The 19,906-nt window shown below is 39.8% G+C and overlaps 1 protein-coding gene across 7 annotated transcripts in view; it reads left to right on the top strand.

Moving 5' to 3' along the window:
- ASXL1 (ASXL transcriptional regulator 1) overlaps positions 1-19,906 on the top strand; it is a 76,490-nt gene that overhangs the window by 12,391 nt on the left and 44,193 nt on the right. Inside the window, exon 5 of one of the 7 annotated variants that reach the window (XM_043602604.1) lies at positions 12,910-13,597. The exons of the other annotated variants lie outside the window; for them this stretch is intronic. Within the exon in view, the coding sequence (XP_043458539.1) occupies positions 12,910-13,002 (93 nt within the window). The 3' untranslated portion in view covers positions 13,003-13,597. Of the gene's footprint in view, positions 1-12,909; positions 13,598-19,906 lie in introns of those variants that run through there. 7 annotated transcript variants of the gene reach the window in all.

Here is a 19,906-nt window from a genome sequence, read left to right as displayed (position 1 = left end):
CTGTTGTTTACACTTGGGATTCCCTGTTCTTATAAAGCCACTCTGAGCTTCTTTGTAGTATTCTACATTTTTGGACTTTGATGCTGAACTACTACTATGATTTTGTGACTTGGTGGTTGTGTCACTGGTGAGTGTTGCCTATATTGGACTTTACAGCACTTATGTCGGCATAACTGCAGTCACGTGAACATCGTTCAGTTTTTTGTTTTTGTTTTTGGTTTTTTTTTTTGTGGAATGATTCTCACATTGATACATCACTTTTGTTACTTAGGGCTATTCGCACTTTATTATACCTTGTGTAAGAGGCTTACCCTTCAGGGTCTTTTAACCCAATTAACAAGCCCAGTTGGATCTTTATAATATGTAGAGCATTTTTTTTTTTTAAGTATAAAAAACATCTTTAGGAAATAGGTGACCGTACTTGAAGTATCCATCCATTAAAATCCACAGTTTGAGGGGCGCCTGGGTGGCGCAGTTGGTTAAGCGTCCGACTTCAGCCAGGTCACGATCTCGCGGTCCGTGAGTTCGAGCCCCGCGTCGGGCTCTGGGCTGATGGCTCAGAGCCTGGAGCCTGTTTCTGATTCTGTGTCTCCCTCTCTCTCTGCCCCTCCCCGTTCATGCTCTGTCTCTCTCTGTCCCAAAAATAAATAAACGTTGAAAAAAAAAAATTTTTTTAAAAAAAAAAAATCCACAGTTTGCAAATAAAAGAAAGGAAAAAGCAAATGGAGGAAGAGAGAGCAATGATTATTGCAGCCTCACAATGTTATTTATATAACTACAGTTAAAATATTCAGGTGCAACTCCACACTTACAGCAGTTTCAAAGCTATTTATGTTACTGTTAAATACCGAAAGAACAAATGAAGTAAGCCTAGACTTAGGTATGGTGAAATCATGGAGACTGTCATTTGAAAGGCAGTATCAGAGAACATTTTGATTTGACTTTTGATACATGCACAGCAAGCAGAGTGGTGTTTTAAAAATGCAAATCACAGGGCATCTGGGTGGCTCATTTGATTAAGCGTCAGACTCTTGATTTCTGATGAGGTCGTGAACCCAGGGTTGTGGGATCGAGTCCCTTGTCAGCTTCTGTGCTGAGTGTGGAGCCTGCTTAAGATTCTCTTTCCCTCTGTCCCCCGCCCCCTTGCACATGCATGCTTATGTGCTCTCTTTCAAAATAATAAGTAAATACATAAATATATAAAGCAGATTACATCATGTCACTGTCGTGTCTGGCCCTTGCCTACTCTGTGATGTGTTGTCCTGGTACTTTTCCCTTGGTCGTCACTAAAGCCGTCCTGGTCTTTACTTTGTTCCTCAACCCCTCAGACTTGTGTCCACCATAGGGCCCTGCACTTGCTAGCCCTTCTACTATAAAGCTCTATGGTGACTTCTTGTCCTTTGTTGTTTTTTTACTGTTTATTTATATTTGAGAGAGAAAGAGACAGTGTGAGAGCATGGGAGGGGCAGAGAGAGAGAGATGGAGACGGAATCTGAAGCAGGCTCCAGGCTCTGAGCTGTCAGCACAGAGCCCGATGCGGGGCTCAAACCCACAAGCTGTGAGATCATGACCTGAGCTGAAGTTGGACACATAACTGACTGAGCTACCCAGGCACCCCTTTGTCCTTTGGTTCTTAATCCAAAAATATCTGTTCAGTGAAGTTATCTCTACCCATCTAACGCTACAACATTAGGAGGGTTTTTGTTTGTTTCATAGCCCTATCAGTTTCAGAAATTACCTTGTTGGTTTGGTTACTTGGTTATTGTTAGTCTCTCCATACTAGTGTATAAGTGCAGGGAATTTGTTTTCACAGTATCTCCTGTCTCTGGCACATAATAGGTACTTAGTAAGCATTGGCTAGATGAAAAGTAGATCATGGTATCATCAAAACCTTAGCTATCTAGTTCTCCCTGTAATTCACCTTTCTTTTATATCAGTTTTATAAAAGAATATGCATGTTTTAGGTTATATTTTCTTTTGCTCAACAAGTCAACTTCTAAGAACCTTTTTTTCCCCCTTGCCCTCTTTAGAGCAGTTCTACATAAATCTGTGAAAGAATCTGCTGACACTAGAAATAAATCTGTCCCAGACAATGGCCATAATCTGGTTCCTCTTAATTGCGGAAGGCAGAAACTGAGCCATTAGAAACAGTTTAAACATTTTAGGTATGTTTTAGATACGATGTTATTATTCCTTTTAGAGTTTTGAACTTTGATCGTCTTGGCTTGTTACAAAAAAGAATTTCTACTTTCATTTAAAATGGTAGTGACATTTTAAGACAATGTCTTTGATAGTCTGTGTTAGTCTTATCAAATCTATGATCTTTTAAATGCTTAGAATCTTAGAATTTTAGTGTAGAAAAGACTGTCAAATCATCCAGTTCATTTTCATTTTGCAGATAGAAAACAGAGCATCTAACAAATTAAATAATTTATCCGTGATTTTACATCTGTGTGACAAATGCTTGTGGCCAAGTTGGGAGTAGAACCCAGGGTCCCACCTTTTGAGTTTAAGTTCTTTTCATTATGCCAATTTAGAATAAAGAATTTTTCTGCAGGTTTTTTGACCTTTGGTCATTTCATCTTTTTGGAGCAGTTTGTGAGTTCCTTGATACTTCTCGAAGTGTCAGTTTTAGTGTCTTTAGTGAAAATCCTTATAATTGTTTGCTTATCAAAGTAGCTTTTCTTTCTTTTTTTTTTTTTTTTTAATTTTTTTTTCAACGTTTATTTATTTTTGGGACAGAGACAGACAGAGCATGAACGGGGGAGGGGCAGAGAGAGAGGGAGACACAGAATCGGAAACAGGCTCCAGGCTCTGAGCCATCACCCCAGAGCCTGACGCGGGGCTCGAACTCCCGGACCGCGAGATCGTGACCTGGTCGAAGTCGGACGCTTAACCGACTGCGCCACCCAGGCGCCCCCCCAAAGTAGCTTTTCATGTTTGGAATGTGAATTTTTAGTTATGGCTGGTTGAATTTCTGCACTCTGCATTAATTACATTGGCGATTCTGATCATAGGTGTTCTTGTCTATGCTAGGATAAGTGATACATGGTGACAGTAAGAGCACCAGACTAGGAGTCAAGGTCTAGGTTCTAGTATAAAGCATCTCAGGTCTTACTGAACATGTCCATTTATCCTTCTTTGTCTCTAATGCTCAGGAGTTGAAACGGATTGGTCGTTTAAATACTTCAGGTGTAAAACCCTTTTATGTCGGGAAATGGAGCTGCAAAATACAAATAGGTGGCTGTGAAACTGCTCTGGTTGAAACAAGCATGAGGGCCCATCTTCTCCTCTCTTGTGGGTTGTAGTGTCCCCACCCATGCCCCAGGCACTTAAGGATCTTTCCCAGACCCTGGAACTCTGTTGAAAACTTCCTAGTAAAAAAATCTGTCAAGATCCTTCCTGTGCTCACATTCTAGCATCTAGACTATTTTGTGTGAAAAGTAAGTCGGCATGGAATAATTTTTTTTCTTGTTCCTTTGTGATGCATTTGGTATTTACTGGAGGCAGACCGTTTTATTGCGAGCCTTGTTCCACTCTGAACTGTAGGAGGTCTGCACAGAAGGCCCAGTTGGTAGAGCAGTGCCATTTGCTCTGGTTGATAGTAGCAGCAGTTTAGATTCGTTGGAGGCTTTGACCCCTGAGTTGGTAAGAGGTTCCTTATTTGTTTGAGTAATTCTCAAGGGATGTCTGGATCTGCCTGTGGAACAGGGGGTATTCTGTTGTTAGGATTCCAAGCCAGCTCAGAGAGAAGAGAGAACTTGATTGTTTTTGGAGCCCTGGTCACACTCTGGTTTTATGTCTAAGAGATGAACTACCTTTTGTCCTTCTACTTCCTGAAGTTCAAAGCCCTGTAATAATAAAGTGTGGTAAAGGTCAGCTACCACAGGTTTTGAAAGCACTGCCACCGGAACGGTTTTGTGGTCGCTCAGCGGGTGGGCAGGATGATAATTTCAGGGTTGCTAAAGTGATGTGTATTTTTGAAACAAAAGAATTATACTTCTAAAGTGTGACTGTAAAGCACTGGGGTTCTAGGAACATGAGGAAATTGTGCATGCTCCAGACTTCCGTGGGACTGTGTTTGAAAATACACACTTTTCTTTGGGTCGTCCAGGATGAAAACTGGGAGTATGATCTCTTCTCTCAGTCGTTCAGATCAGACTTTTTGGGAGAGTTCTTTGAGGAGCTTGTTCAGGCTGACAAAGTAGCTGCTTCTAGTTTAGCGAAGTCTGGAAGAAAAGCTGGAAACTGACATTTGAGTGCTAATTGTATTGCAGACAGGCATCATACTTCTTGCATTGGCCTCTTGCATTGAAATGTAAATACTTGTATTTCTGTACTAATGGGGAAGCAGTCCGAGAGAGTTTAAGTAAATGGAACCAAGTCACCTTTGTGGTTATTTGAGAGATTTGTATCAACATGTGGGGGACAGGCTTAAGAGGTTTGAAGTTTTGACTAGATGAGTTGGTTCTCAAATGGGGAGAATCTTTAAATTCTTTGTGCATCACGAGGCGGGAAAAGAATGGGGAGCAAAAAAGGTCTGTGTTTCTGTTCTGGAAGATGCTTTTTTGATTCAGTTTGACTAGATGTGCTTTCACATGTGTGCCTTTATGCGTCAGCGAATCCCTTCTGTTTTAGTCTTTGACTCTGTGTGCCAGTTTTTCTTGGGTAAATTAACTCGGGACAATTCTCCTTCTACTTCTAACCTCTTGTACTTTTTTTGGTGTCCATCCCCATTGCCCATCACCTGAATTTAAGCTGTCCTCATATGCCGGATACTGAAATCGCTCTTGCCTGGGCCCCTTGCTTTCACTGTTGTCCCCTCAGCGTCCACTTTGCTCCTTGATAATCCACACAGTAGCTGGAGAGACTTTTTATTTTATTTTATTTTATTTTATTTTATTTATTAAAACAAATTTTTTTTTTAATGTTTATTTTTGAGACAGAGAGAGATACAGCATGAGCAGGGAAGGGGCAGAGAGAGAGGGAGACACAGAATGTGAAGTAGGCTCCAGGCTCTGAGCTGTCAGCACAGAGCCAGATGCGGGGCTCAAACTCATGAACTGTGAGATCATGACCTGAGCTGAAGTTGGACGCTTAACCGACTGAGCCACCCAGGCGCCCCGGAGAGACTTTTTAAAAAACATAATTTGACCACGACACATGTCTTTTTCGTGCCTGTCAGTGGTTTCCCATGGCATTTACCAAAAAAATCCAAACCTTGCTCAGCCACACTCCCCTTCTTTCTGTTCTTTGAACTTCTTAAGTTCTTTCCAGTTTTAGGGTCTCCCATTTGGAACTCTTTTCTGCTTTTCCCTGGTTGTAGATCTTAAATGTTTGTTCCTCAGGACCTGTATCTCTAAATCGGATTTTCCTCTTGGGCCCCGAATTTTACTTAACGCTTACACATCTATGATTCTATAATTATTTAGGTGATTGTTTACAGAGTGTCTCCTGACTAGGTGTTGGGGGTAGAGAATCTGCATTATTTTGTTCTTGGTCTCAAGTATCTTCACCATCTATCATAGGAGGTGCTCAGTAAATGCTTGTTGGATAAATGTAGTGGAAAAACACATAGAAGGAGGTCATTACTACTTGACTGGTAACAATTCTCTATGCCAAACAGTCAAATTGGTTTAGGATAGTAAGTTTTAGTATCAAAATTGAAATGTATAGTATGGAATGTTTATCAGGATCTCTTTTCTGTGGAATGAAGGATTTGAAAATCTGTGAAATGTAAGCTTTCTTTTCTCAAAAAAAAAAAAAAAAAAGGCGCAGTGTTGCTTTTTAAAAAAATTATTTAAAAAAATTTATTTTATTACATCTATTTGTTTTTGAGAGAGTGAGACTGAGCATGAGTGGGGGAGGGGCAGAGAGAGAAGGAGACATAGAATCCGAAGCGGGCTCCAGGCTCTGAGTGGTCAGCACAGAGCCTAATGTGGGGCTCGAACTCACAGACCGCGAGATCATCACCTGAGCCGAAGTCGGACACTTACCCGACTCAGCCACCCAGGTGACCCAGTAGGCCCAGTGTTGCTTTTGAAAATTAGTGCCATATTTATTCCTGATCATGTGTATGTGCCTCCCCCCGCCGCCCTTGTTCTACTGCCTGTCTCTGGAAGCTTTTAGGCTCTTTTCCATGGGTGTATGCTTTAGTGTGTGTCATTTTTCACCCCATGTGGCTTACTCAAATGTCTGATGACATGGGTTGAGGGCTTATTCTTTATTTAAGAGCCAGGCTAGTGGGGAGTTCAGTGTGGTGGTTTTGTGGCTTCACTCGTCTCCTGCAGCAGTGGGAGCAGTTGTTGCTTAAATGCATGGTACTAGATTAAGGGCGTCTGTCTCCTCCTAATGCAGACTTTTAACAATTCCTCATCCTTGTCTGCCGTAGTACCTGGTTTAAAATCTGAGCACTCTGGAATTTAGAGGATGAGTCTACTTGGTTCTTTTCAGTACCTCCCTCTGTAACACTTAGATTTCATCTTTCTTTGTTTTGCTGACTTGTTTCCTTTGCTTCTCTGTTTTTTTCTCACCGACAACTTCCAGATTATATCTCCACCCTGGGTATTTCCCCCTGAACATCAAATTTGTATCTATTAAATTGCTTATTCAGTATCTCTGTTTGGATACTAATGGCATCTCACAATTAACATGTATAAAACCAATCTCCGGATTTTCCCACCTGAAACCTGTTGCACCCTTTTTTTGCCTAAATCAGTTAAGGGGAATTCCATCTTTTATGTGGCTTAGGTTAGAAATCTTGGAGTTGTCTTGACTCCTTTCTTATCATGGCACATGTAATCATCAATAAATCCTGTTTGCTTAACTTTCAGAATATATCCCATTTTACCTCTATCCCTCACCCACACCCTGCTTTAAACCATCGTCTTTCCCCTAGATTATTATAATAACCTCCTGGTTGTCTCCTTGCTTCCATTCTTGCCACTCTCCTCAGCACTGGAGCCAGGAAGATTTTCATTTTAATTTTTATTTTTTATGTCAGATCATGTCATTCCTCTGCTCAGAACTCTCCAGGGTTTACCCTCCCTCGCGTTCACTTCGGGTCAAGGCCAAAATCTTTGGAGTCATTTGGAGTGCTCTTACAAGATTGGCCTGCACCCTCACTCTCATCCCCTTTCTTCTTACTCTGCCCCTTGGTCTCTCTGCTGGGTAAACACAGTGGCCTCCCTGGTGGTCCTTGATCGTGTTGCCACTGTTCTCTCAGGGCTTTTGTCCTTACTGTTTCAGCTGTCTGCCATGCTTTCCCCCCATGTATGTGCCTGCCTTGCTCCCACAGCCCCTTCAAGTCTTGCTCAGATTGTACCCTAATCCCTCTCCACCCCTTAATACTCCCCTGTTCCCTGCCTTTTGTTTTTCTACTTGATATTTATATCTACTTGGTCTGATATTAGGTGTGTATTTTGTGTTTTGCTATCGTTTGTCTCCTTTGAGTAGAGCAAACTTTGCTAGAGGACGGGTTTTTAATTTTAGTTACTGTTGTCTCTCAATAAATATTTGTGTAAATGTATCATAGTTTATTTCTTTTAATTTGATAATATAGTAAATTCTGTTAACATACTTTTTTCCAGTGCTCCTTGTATTCCTAGTCTTTTTAAACATACACTGCTGGATTTAGTATGAATCATTTATTTAGGATTTTTACATCTGTATTCATAAGTGATATATCTGTGATATTTTGATTTCAAACTTTGTTCTGTTTTGGTGTGAAAACAAGCCATGCTGTTTTCCCTCTCTTGATTCTCTGTAGTAGTCTAAGACAGAGATTTGTTCTATTAGTAGAACGTGTATAAAACCTACTGGGCATGATGTATTTTATTTTGCGAATATATTATCTTTACTCTTTTCTTGTGAAATGCATAATTTTTAAAACAATTTTTTTAATGTTTATTTTGAGAGACACGGACACAGCACGAGTTGGGGAGGGGCAGAGAGAGAGGGAGACACAGAATCTAAAACAGGCTCCAGACTCTGAGCGGCCAGCACAGAGCCCGATGGGGGCCTCGAACCCATGAACCATGAGATCATGACCTGAACTGAAGTTGGATGCTTAAAACCAAATAATCTTCATGTGAATAGAATCATGTGTTTTCCTCTGAGTTGTTGCTTTTTATCATTTCTGAGCTTGAAATGTTCAGATGTGTTTAATTGACACACATATTTTCTGCTGTGTGCTGTCTTACAGTGTGAATATACCATGATTTATGTGTCCATTTTCTTCTTGGTATGTTTTTGGGTTTGTAACACACAGTGCTGCACTGAGTACTTCTGTACGCGTCTCCCGGTGTGCACGTGGAGGAGCTTTCCCTAGGGTGTGTGTGTTGCTGGGAATGGGACTGGCCAGTAGGCCTTGCACCTGATGGGCATTACTAGGAAGTACAGCTGCTTTTCGGAGTGAATATGAATTCCTGTTGTCTGACAGCCTGAGTATTGTGGATATAAAATAGTATTTTGTGCTTTTCTTCCTGTTTTTAAATTATGGCATAATTTACATACAGTAGAATTAACCCGTTTTGATGTAGTAATGTGCAATTCTGTGAAGTTTTTTAAAAGTTCATTTGATTTTTTTTTTTTTTTAGTTCACATTCATTTTGACATTTTATTGGGCTATTTAAAGAAATGCTGTAGTGGCTTTAACGCAGTTGCTCCAGTAACTGTTAATGCTAATGTGCTTCTCCCTCCCCTAAAAATTCAGCTTTACATTTGTAGACAGTAAAATTCACCCTTTTTTAGGTTATAATCTTTTGAGTTTGACAAACAAAATTACCATCATAATTAGGATACAGAGCAGTACCATCACCCCAGAAACTTCCCCTGTGCCCTTTTGTGATCTGCTTGTCTCTCCACCCTAACTCCTTGGCAGCCATTGATTTGTTTTCTATCCTTGTAGTCGTATAAATGGAATCATATGTTATGTAGCCCTTGGAGTCGGCTTCCTTTACTTTGTATGAGGTATTTGAGATTTTGCCATCTTGTAATGTGTATCATATCAACAGTTTCTTTTTTATTGCTGAATAAAGTCCCATTGTGTGGATCTACGACATTTTGCTTGTCCATTTCTCAGTTGATGACATTTGTATTTTTTCCTCCTTGTGATTACTTTTTTCTTTTTTAAGCTTATTTATTTATTTTGAGACAGAGTATGCGGGGGGGCGGTGCGCAGAGGGATAGGGGGACAGAGGATCCTAAGTGGGTTCCATGCTGACTGGCAGCGAGCCCGATGGGGTCGAACTCACAAACCGTGAGATGATAACCTAAGCCAAAGTCAGATGCTCAACTGACTGAGCCATCCAGGTGCCCCCACAGATGACCTTTAAAAAATATTACAGCATTTCACGTGAAATGTAAGATTCTTATGATACGGTTCTTCCACTCACCCATTCCTAGCCTTTGTGCTGTTGTTATACATATTACTTCTTAGATTTTGCAAAACATTATTATTACCTTTGCTTTAAACAGTTCTTTTTAAAAAAAATTTAAGTGGGGAGAAATGTTATTTTTATCCATGTTTACCATTTCTGGAGTTCTTTATTCCTTCATTTTCTAAGTTTCCATTTGCTACCATTTTCCTTCCTCCAGAAGAACCTCCATTCACACTTGTCCTGCAGGTCTGCTGTGACAGGTTCTCTCAGTTTTTCTTTGTATGACAGTCTTTGTTTTGCCTTAAAGAATATTTTAGCTAGATACTGATTTCTAGGTTTAAAGTTGTTTTTGTTTCTCCCTTTCAGCATTTCAAGTTTTTTTTTTTTTTAAATTTATTTTTATTTTTGTGAGAGAGCGTGAGCAGGGCAAGGGCAGAGTGGGGGGGGTCAGAAGATCTCAAGTGGGCTCTGTGCTGACAGCAGAGAGCCCTATGCGGGGCTCAAACTGACAAACCCTGGGAGCATGGCCTGAGACAAAGGCAGACGCTTCACTGAGCCACCCAGGGGCCCCTCCCTTTCAGCATTTTAAAGATACCAATCCTTTGTCTTCTGGTTTGCATAGTTTCTGATGTTTGTGGCAGTTCTTATGTTTGTTCCTCTCTTTTCTGTTGAAGGCTTTAAAAATTTTCTCTGTATCTTAGATTTTGACAACTTGATGGTCATGTACCATGGTGAACTCAGATCTGTGGGTCAAATTTGAAATATTTTAAACCATAATTTCCTTAATTTTTCCCCTGTTGTCCTGTTTCTTCCAGGATATATGTATGTTTGACCACTCTGTATCATCCTACAGATCACTGAGGATCTGTATCTTAAATTTTTCCAATCTTTATCCTCTGTGCTTCATTTTGGACACTTTCTGTTGCTACAGGCCTTTTTTTTCCTGCAGTATCTGACTTGCTGTTAATCTCATCCAGTGAAATTTTCATTGGAGATAATTGTTTTAATCTTTAGAAATTCCACTTTTTAAAATATCTTCTGTTTTCTTTTCATGTTGTCTCCTTAGATTTTTTTTTTTAAGTTTGTTTATTTTGAGAGAGAGACAGCGAGCAAGGGAGGGGCAGAGAGAGAGGAAGAGAGAGAATCCCAAGTAGGCTCCATGCTGTCAGCGTGGAGCCTGTTGTGGGGTTTGAACTCACGAACTGTGAGATCGTGACCTGAGCTGAAAACTAGAGTCGGACGCTTAACCCACTGAGTCACCCAGGCACCCCCGTTTTTTTGTTTTTTTTTTTTTTAAGCTTATTTATTTGAGAGACAGAGTGAGCAGGGGAGGGGCAGAGAGAGAGAGAGGGAGAGAGAGAATCCCAAGCAGACTCCACAGTGTCAGCGTGGACCCCGCTCATGTTGTTGTTTTTAATTCTTGGTCATGTTGTGTGTGTTTAGACTAGCTGTTTTAAGTCTTTGTCTCTTAATTCCATCTTGTCTGTCATAACTTGGTCTGTTGCTCTTGGTGGACTATTCTGCTTATTGGTCACATTTTCCTGCTTACTGGCATATCTAAGTAGTTTTGTTTGGATGCTGAACAATGTGAAATTTACGTTGTTGGGTACTACAATTTATCTTCCTTTCAAGAGTGTTGGGCTTTATTTTGGGAGGTAGTTAGGTTACTCTCTTGGAGGCTTGATTTTAAGCTTTCTCAGGGCAGGTTTAGCCTTTAATGATAGTTTAACTCTATTAGAAGGTATTTCTCTTCTGGGGTCTCTACTATAAATGCCTCAGATGTTTAACAATGTCCCTCCCCTTTGGCTGCCTGTCAACCCTCCCTCCCTAGGCTTTCTGCTCTGGGAATTATTCGTCATTCATTGCCCTGCCTGTGGAGTTTGAACCTGCACATATGCAGACACCCCATGCAGATTTCTGGAGGTCTTTTTCTGCATAGCTTCCTCCTGTCTGTGATTCTGCTTTGCAACTTTCAACCACCTCAGCCTCCCAGAACTTTGATCTCTGTCTCAGCTCAGGAAAACCACTCTGCTCTGCGTGGGATCCCCTGTTCTTCTCTGTTGTCTGCATTGAACCCACAGGCAGAAAGCCAGGGCAGTTGTAGTAATCAGTTTATTTGTTTTTTCTTGTCTTAGGGATAAGTCTTGAATGCCTATTTTCTAATGTTGAAAACGGTTTTTTCATGTATTCTGTTCAGTTCTTAGGTCTTTATAGCAAGAGGGAAAGTTTGGCAACTGTTAGTCTATTGTGACCTAGAGCAAAAGTTTGCTTGCTTACTTACACATGTACGTGTGTGTATGTGTGTGTATTTTTTTTTCAGGCATGCAAGATTGTTTTATTTTTATTTATATTTTTTATTGAAGTGTAGTTGACATACAGTATTATATTAGTTCAGGTGTAAAATATAGTGATTCTACAATTCTATACATTACAAAGTGATCACCCTGATAAATCTATCATCTGTCACCAAAGGTGTTACAATATTATTAACTGTATTCCCTATGCTGTACATTTCATCCTAGTGATTTTTTTATTTTGTAACTGGAAGTTTGGTGTGTTCAAAGACAAAATATTTCATGAGTTCTTACTGATAATTCCAATTCAAATTCAAGACTGTAGGTTTTTTTACTTGAACTTTTTTAGTCTTGTCTGTGTACCTCCTTTCTGTCATGCGGAAATTATGGTTTCCTGTGAAACCACAGAATTCCTTGTTGCTTCTTCCAGCAGTTTCAGAACAACAATACCAGTAGCACCAACACCAGCAATATGATTGCTCTAAAGTGGTTTTGTTGTTGTTGTTGGCCTTAGGGCATATCTCCTGAGGCTGCAGTTTAAAATCACTCGATATAATTAATTTGTGGGTATGACATCAATTTGATACGCAGTTTGGTTCATTACTTTTATGTGTCTTTTTTGTTTTGTTTTGTTTTTTGTTCAAGGTGGGAGGGATTGCTTTTATAAATTTTAATTTTGCTTTATACTGACATAAAATATGTGTGCTTAGATATACTGCATGATGTTTATTCAGTGAAGTCTAGCTCCTGTCCTGTCCCCTGTACACGTTCCTTCTTTCCCCTATGGGTGGCTAAGTGTTTTATTTGTTTTTTGTTTTTTCAGTTTCTTTCCTTTTTAGAAAGGTAAACAAATAACATATCTGTAGTTATATCTTCCTCCTTTCTTAGAATGGCATTGTAGGAGAAAAAATAAATTTCTCTTTACCCTTTAGGTTCTTGGCTGAGATGTTCTCTGTAGTAAAAGAGAGATTAACAGGAGAAAAACAAATTTAATTTAATTTCATACATATGAGGACACCCACAGATATGAGACCCAAGAAAGTGACCAAAGGGTGGCAGCTTTTTATGCTTTTTAGATACGGAAGCAATGCATTTGTGAAGAATTGACAAGACAAAAGTTTGGGCTTGGGGTAGCAAATTAATGAAGTAGAGTACCATGGTTAGTTTATGTACCCTCTGTGCCCTGAATTCCGTATCTCTGGCACTAAGGGTGCCTTCTACCCTCCAGGTGCCAGAAGGGTGCCCTTCACAGGGGGAGTTTATTTCCTGCTTTCAGGGGGAGAGGAGGTCAGAGTGTCCTTGTACCAGCTGTTTCTCGAGTATCTTGAATTCAGAGTAGTCCACACGCCCCAGTGGCACATCCTAGGCCGCCTGCTGTCAGCAGCACACACATTTTTGCTCACTTTACTTTTTTTCACTTAGCAGTATGTCCAGATTACCCCATAGCCGTATATAGAGAGATTCTTCATTTTTCTTCCAGTGGTGTAATGCATGTGGATTTACCACTGTCAGTGCTAATCAAACTGTGACCATAGATCAGTGTCAATTTGTGAACTATTGTTCCTTTCTGTGGTAGGTACAGGACTTGGGAGTGTGTAGAAACTTCTGTCACAATTTGATATTGCCGCAGCATCTAGGAGCATGATTGGTAGTTCAGCTTGGGTAGTTTTCAGGCTTGCACAGTGAGTTATGTGGGCTGATCATTTGCCAGTAGCACCACATGTAGATCTTTGATGGGTTGGGGAAAAAATCCCAAACTGATTCTTAAACTCAGATGGATTGAAGAGGAGTATATGCACTCTGTGTACCCTGTTGGTGAACATGACCCCACGAGGTTTTTAAAAATTTTTTTGTTCTGTTTTGTTTTTTTTAATGTTTATTTATTTTGGGAAAGAGAGACAGTGCATGCAGGGGAAGGGCAGGGAGAGAGGGAGACACAGAATCTGAAACAGGCTCCAGGCTCTGAGCTGTTAGCACAGAGCCTGACACAGGGCCCGAACTCATGAACCACGAGATCGTGACCTGAGCCAAAGTTGGATATTCAACCAACTAAACCACCCAGGCGCCCTGACCCCACAAGTTTTGACATGTGTGCTTTTATACTTTTCCAGTTCTAAATATTTTGGAATTTCTCTTATGAAATATCATTTAAACTCATGAATTGTAGTGGTTTTAAAAATTTTCTTTTTTTTTTTTTTTTTTTAAATTTTTTTTAACGTTTATTTATTTTTGAGACAGAGAGAGAGAGAGCATGAACAGGGGAGGGTCAGAGAAAGAGGGAGACACAGCATCTGAAACAGGCTCCAGGCTCTGAGCTGTCAGCACAGAGTCCGACGCAGGGCTTGAACTCACGGACTGTGAGATCATGACCTGAGCTGAAGTTGGACGCTTAACCGACTGAGCCACCCAGGCGCCCCTAAGAAAAATTTTAAATATATATTGTATCCTCCCATTTTACCCCTTTTACTAAATCAGTGTCGAAGAAGTGTTCTGTGTGTTTTGGATTCTGTTGAAACTTCTTTTCTGGCTTAATATATGGTTAAGTTTTTTTTTTTTTTTCCATTAATTTATTTTTAAACTTACATCTGAATTAGCATATAGTACAACAGTGATTTCAGGAGTAGACTCCTTAATGCCTCTACCCATTTAGCCCATTTCCCCTCCCCCAACCTCTCCAGCAACCCTCTGTTTGTTCACTATATTTAAGGGTCTCTTATGTTTTGTCTCCCTCCCTGTTTTTATATTATTTTCCTTCTCTTTCCCTTATGTTCATCTGTTTTGTCTCTTACAGTCCTCATATGAGTGAAGTCAATGATTTTTATATTGCATTTTGAGACTAGCTAAAAGAGCAGATCTAATTTCATTTAGCGTAATACCCTCCGGTTCCATCCATGTAGTTGCAAATGGTAAGATTTCATTCTTTTTGATTGCTGAGTAACACTCCATTGTATATGTATATATATATATATATATATACACCACATCTTTGTCCATTCATCCATCGATGGACATTTGGGCTCTTTCCATACTTTGGCTATTGTTGATAGTGCTGCTATAAACGTGGGGGTGCATGTGTCCCTTCAAAACAGCACTCCTGTATCCCTTGGATAAATTCCTAACAGTGCATTTGCTGGGTCGTAGGATAGTTCTGTTTTTAATTTTTTGAGGAACCTCCGTACCATTTTCCAGAGTGGCTGTACCAGTTTGCATTCCTAGCAGCAGTGCAAAAGAGATCCTCTTTCTCCCAATCCTTGCCAACATCTGTTGTTGCTTGACTTGTTAATGTTAGCCATTCTGACAGGTTATATGGTTAGTTTTTTAAGTCTTCAGGATACACTTTAATGGTGTTTATATTTTGTGCTTATCTATTTTTGTATCACAGTATTTTGTATACATATTATCAGTCAAGTTTTTTAAGTTTTAAAATCTCCTCTTTAATCTTTTAAAAATGTTTATTTTTGAGAGAGTGAGAGCAAGAGAGAGCGAGCGAGCAAGCATGAGCAAGGGAGGGGTAGAGAGAGAGGTAGACAGAATCTGAAGCACGCTTCAGGCTCAGAGCACTGAGTACTCATGTACTGTGAGATCATGACCTGAGCCAAAGTTGGATGCTTAAACGACTGAGCCACCCAGGCACCCCTAAAATCTGTCTTTAATTTTTAATGTGCTTTATGTATCAGTTTGAGAAATAGCTCTAATTGTGGATTTGTCAATTTCTCCTTAAGATCAGATAATTCTTCCTTTCTCTCCCTCCCTCCCCCCCATATATGTATGTATATATATACACATACATATATATATATATTTTTAAGTTTATTTTGAGAGAGAGTGCAAACAGGGGAGAGGGGAGGGACAGAGAGAGAGGGAGAGAGAGAGAATCCCAAGTAGGCTCTGCACTGCCAGCACAGAGCCCGACGTGGCGCTCAAACTCCCAAACCATGAGATCTTGACCTGAGCAAAAATCAAGAGTCAGACACTCAACCTACTGAGCCACCCAGGTGCCCTTTTCTGTATATATTTTGAGGGCAGGTTATTTTTTCTTTACTCATGTGTTATAGTACACTAACCACATGAAAGCTTAGTGTTTTAAAACAATAACCATTTTGATTGTATCTTATGAATCTGTGGATTGACTGGGCTCAGAAGAGTGGTTCTTTGGCTCTGTGTGTTGTCAGGCTGGTGTTGCAGACACCTAGGGCCTCTATTAGCCTGACATGTCTGAGACAACTCACACGTTTGGCAGGTTGGCAGCAGTGGCTAGAAGGCAGGGCTTAGCTTGGATGCTGGGATGGCCGGGCTTTCTCTCCACATGGCGTTGGGGCTCTTCCCTTTTTCACAGTCTTTCCTATGCTGTTTCCCTGGCAGGAGTAGCCAGCTTCTTTCCGTGGCAGCTCAGGGCTCTCGAAAGTACAAGAGCAGTGGTTGCTAGGCATTCTTAAGACGCAGGCCAGGACTGGCATAGGGTCACCTCCATCACATTCTGTTGTGCAAAGCAAATCAGGGATCAGCTCAGATTCAGTGGGAAGGGACTATCTAAGGACAGAAATACAGGGATACTTCATTCATTGGGGTCATTTTTGGAGAATAGCTACCACAGTGTACATTCAGGTTTTTGATTGTTATAGCTTTTTGGGTTGCTTTTGTGTTGCTAAAAAAAAAAATCCCCTCTTTGTCTTTTGCTTTATAAATTCTTTTGTCTTTGGGTAGGATATGTTTGCCATATCCTCTTCCAGTCTTTCACTTTGGACCTTTTTGTTAGTGTTTTGGTGTTGCTTTTATTTGTTTATTTTTTAAATGTTCATTTATTTTGAGAGTGTGCGCACACACAGGTGCACACACGGGGGAGGGGCAGAGAGAGAGGGAGAGAGAATCCCAAGCAGGCTTTGTGCTGACAGTTCGCAACTAAATTCATGAACTGTGAGAGCCGAGATCAAGAGTCAGACACTTAACCGACTGAGCCACTCAAGACACCTTTTAAGAAGCTTATTGCTGAATTGGGGTGCCTGGGTGGCTCAGTCAGTTGAGCGACCAACTCTTGGTTTTGGCTCAGGTCATGGTCTCAGGGTTCATGGGATTGAGCCCCTCAGTGGGCTCTGTACTGACAGTGCTGAGCCTGCGTGGGATTCTCTCTCTCCTCCTCTCTCTGCCCCTCCCCCACTCCTGTTTCTTCTCTCTCGAAATAAAGTTAAAATAAGTGCTTATGACTGAATTAAAATATTTAGTCTAGAAATTTTCTATTTTAATAAGCAAATTGTGATTGGTAATACTGTATTTTTATCTTCTGTCTTTTAAAAAATACTTAACTGTGTTTTTTCTTGCATTGTTGTTCCTTTTCTGGCTTGTAATAGACTCATTTATTTATTTTATTTTATTTTTTTTTAATTTTTTTTTTTTTTCAACGTTTATTTATTTTTGGGACAGAGAGAGACAGAGCATGAACGGGGGAGGGGCAGAGAGAGAGGGAGACACAGAATCGGAAACAGGCTCCAGGCTCTGAGCCATCAGCCCAGAGCCTGACGCGGGCTCAAACTCACGGACCGCGAGATCGTGACCTGGCTGAAGTCGGACGCTTAACCAACTGCGCCACCCAGGTGCCCCAGTAATAGACTCGTTTAAAAACAGTTATTGTCACTTTTCTTTTTTTTTTTTTTTTTTGTTAATGGTGGGCAGATATACATAAGATTTACCATTTCAACCTCTTTTGGGGGTAGATACCTTTTTTTTTCTACTTTTATTTTAATTCCAATGTAGTCAAATACAGTGTTATATTTCAGGTGTATAATATAATGATTCGCCAATTTTGTTATGTCAGTGATCATCAAGATAAGTGTACTCTTCCAGTGCCTGGCTCGCTCAGTTAGAAGAGTGTGTGACTCTTGATCTCAGGGTTGTGAGTTTGAGCCCCATGCTGGGTGACTTAAATAAATAAAAACTTAAAAAAAGAAGTGTACCCTTAATCCCCTTTAGTATTTCACCCATTGCTCTACCTTTCCTCTGCTAACCATAAGTTTGTTCTCTAGTTAAGAATCTGTCTTTTGGTTTGTCTTTTTTTTTTTCCTTTGTTTTGTTTCTTAAATTCCACATACGAATGAACTCATATGATATTTGCCTTTCTCTGACTTGTTTCACTTAGTGTTATACTCTATAGATCCATCCGTGTTGTTGTTGTAAATGGCAAGATTTCATTCTTTTATATGACCGAATAATCCATTGTGTGTGTGTGTGTGTGTATATATATATATATATATACACACACACACACATATATGTGTGTGTGTGTATGTGCGTGTGCGTGTGTGTGTGTGTGTGTGTGTATATATATATATATATATATATATATATATATATAAACACCACATCTTCCTTATTCATTCACCTATCAGTGGCCTTTTGGGCTGCTTCTAAAATTTGGCTATTATAAATAATGCTGCAGTAAGCATACGGGTGCATATATCCTTTCAAATTAGTGTGTTTGTATTCTTTGGATACTCAGTAGTGGGATTACTGGATCATATGGTAGTTCTGTTTTTAATATTTTGAAGAACCTCCATACTGTTTTCCACAGTGGCTGTACCAGTTGCCATTCCCATCAACCGTGCATGAGGGTTCCTTTTTCTCCATATCTTTGCCAACACTTGTTTCTTGTGTTTTTGATTATAGCCATTCTGACAGGTGTGAGGTAATATCTCATGGTGGTTTTGATTTGCATTTCCCCAATGATGAATGATGTTGAGCATCATTTCATGTGTTTGTCAACCATCTGTATGCCATCTTTAGAGAAATGCCTGTTCTTCTCTGCCCATTTTTAAATTGGATTATTTGGGTTTTTGGTGTTGAGTTGTATAAGCTCTTTATGTATTTTGGTTACTTACCCTTTGTCATACATGTCATTTGCAAATATCTTGTCCCATTCAGTAGGTTGTCTTTTAGTTTTGTTAATAGTTTCCTTTGCTGTGCAGAAGTTTTTTTACTTGGATGTAGTCCTAGTAGATTATTTTTTGTTTCCCTTACCTCAGGAGACATTTAGAAAAATGTTGGTACAGCTAATGTCAGAGAAATTACTGCCTGTGCTCTCTTCTAGGATTTTTATGGCTTCGGGTCTCACATTCAGGTCCTTAATCCATTTTGAGTTAACTTTTGTGTATGGTGTAAAAAAGTGGTCCAGTGTCATTTTTTTTGCATGTAGATGTCCAGTTTTCCCAGCACCATTTGTTGGAGACTGTCTTTTTCCCATTGCATGTTCTTAACCCCTTTGTCAACGATTAATTGACCATACAGTCATGGGTTTGTTTCTGGGCTTTCTGTTCTTTTCTATTGATCCATGTGTTTGTTTTGTGCCAGGACCACACTGTTTTGATTACTGCAGCTTTGTGGTATAACTTGAAATCTGGAATTGTGATACCTCCAGCTTCGTTTTTCTTTTTCAAGATTGCTGTGGCTGCTCAGGGTCTTTTGTGTTTCCATACAAATTTTAGGATTGTTCATTCTAGTTCTGTGAAAACTACTATTGGTATTTTGATAGAGATTGCATTAAATCTGTAGATTGCTTTGGGTAGTAGGGACATTTTAACAATATTTGTCCTTCTGGTCCATGAGTATGGAATATCTATTTGTGTAATGTCCAGTTTCTTTCATCATTGTTTTGTAGTTTTCAGAATACAGTCTTTTACCACCTTGGTTAAGTTTATTCCTAGGTATTTTATTGTTCTTGGTGCAGTTTTCTTATTTTCTCTTTCTGTTGCTTAGTGTAGAGAAATGCAAGATTTCTGTACTTTGACTTGGTATTCCTGTGACCTTACTGAATTAATTTATCAGTTCTAGTAGTTTTTTGGTGGAGTCTTCAGCATTTTCTATAGTATCATGTCATCTGCAAATAGTGAAAGTTTTACTTCTTCCTTACCAATTTGGATTCCTTTTATCCTCTTTCTTGTCTGATTGCTGTGGCTAGGACTTCTAGTACCATTGAATAAAAGTGGTGAAAGTGGACATCCTTGTCTTGTTCCTGACTTTAGGAGGAAAGCTCACAGTTTTGTTTTGTTTTGTTTTGTTTTTTTACCAGAGTGTGATGTTAGCTGTGGGTTTTTCATGTATGGCCTTTATTATGTTGAGGTGTGTTCCCTCTAAACCTACCTTGTTGAGAGTTTTTGTCATGAATGTTATACTTTGGCAGATTTTTTTTTTTCTGCATCTGTTGAAATGATCATATGGTTTTTCTTCTTTCTTTGTTTTTGAAGT

The sequence above is a fragment of the Prionailurus bengalensis genome, chromosome A3, assembly GCF_016509475.1.
Source record: "Prionailurus bengalensis isolate Pbe53 chromosome A3, Fcat_Pben_1.1_paternal_pri, whole genome shotgun sequence".
Lineage (NCBI taxonomy): Eukaryota > Metazoa > Chordata > Mammalia > Carnivora > Felidae > Prionailurus > Prionailurus bengalensis.
The sequence above is the reverse complement of the archived record's forward strand: the minus strand, read 5'-3'. Positions and strand labels throughout refer to the sequence as shown.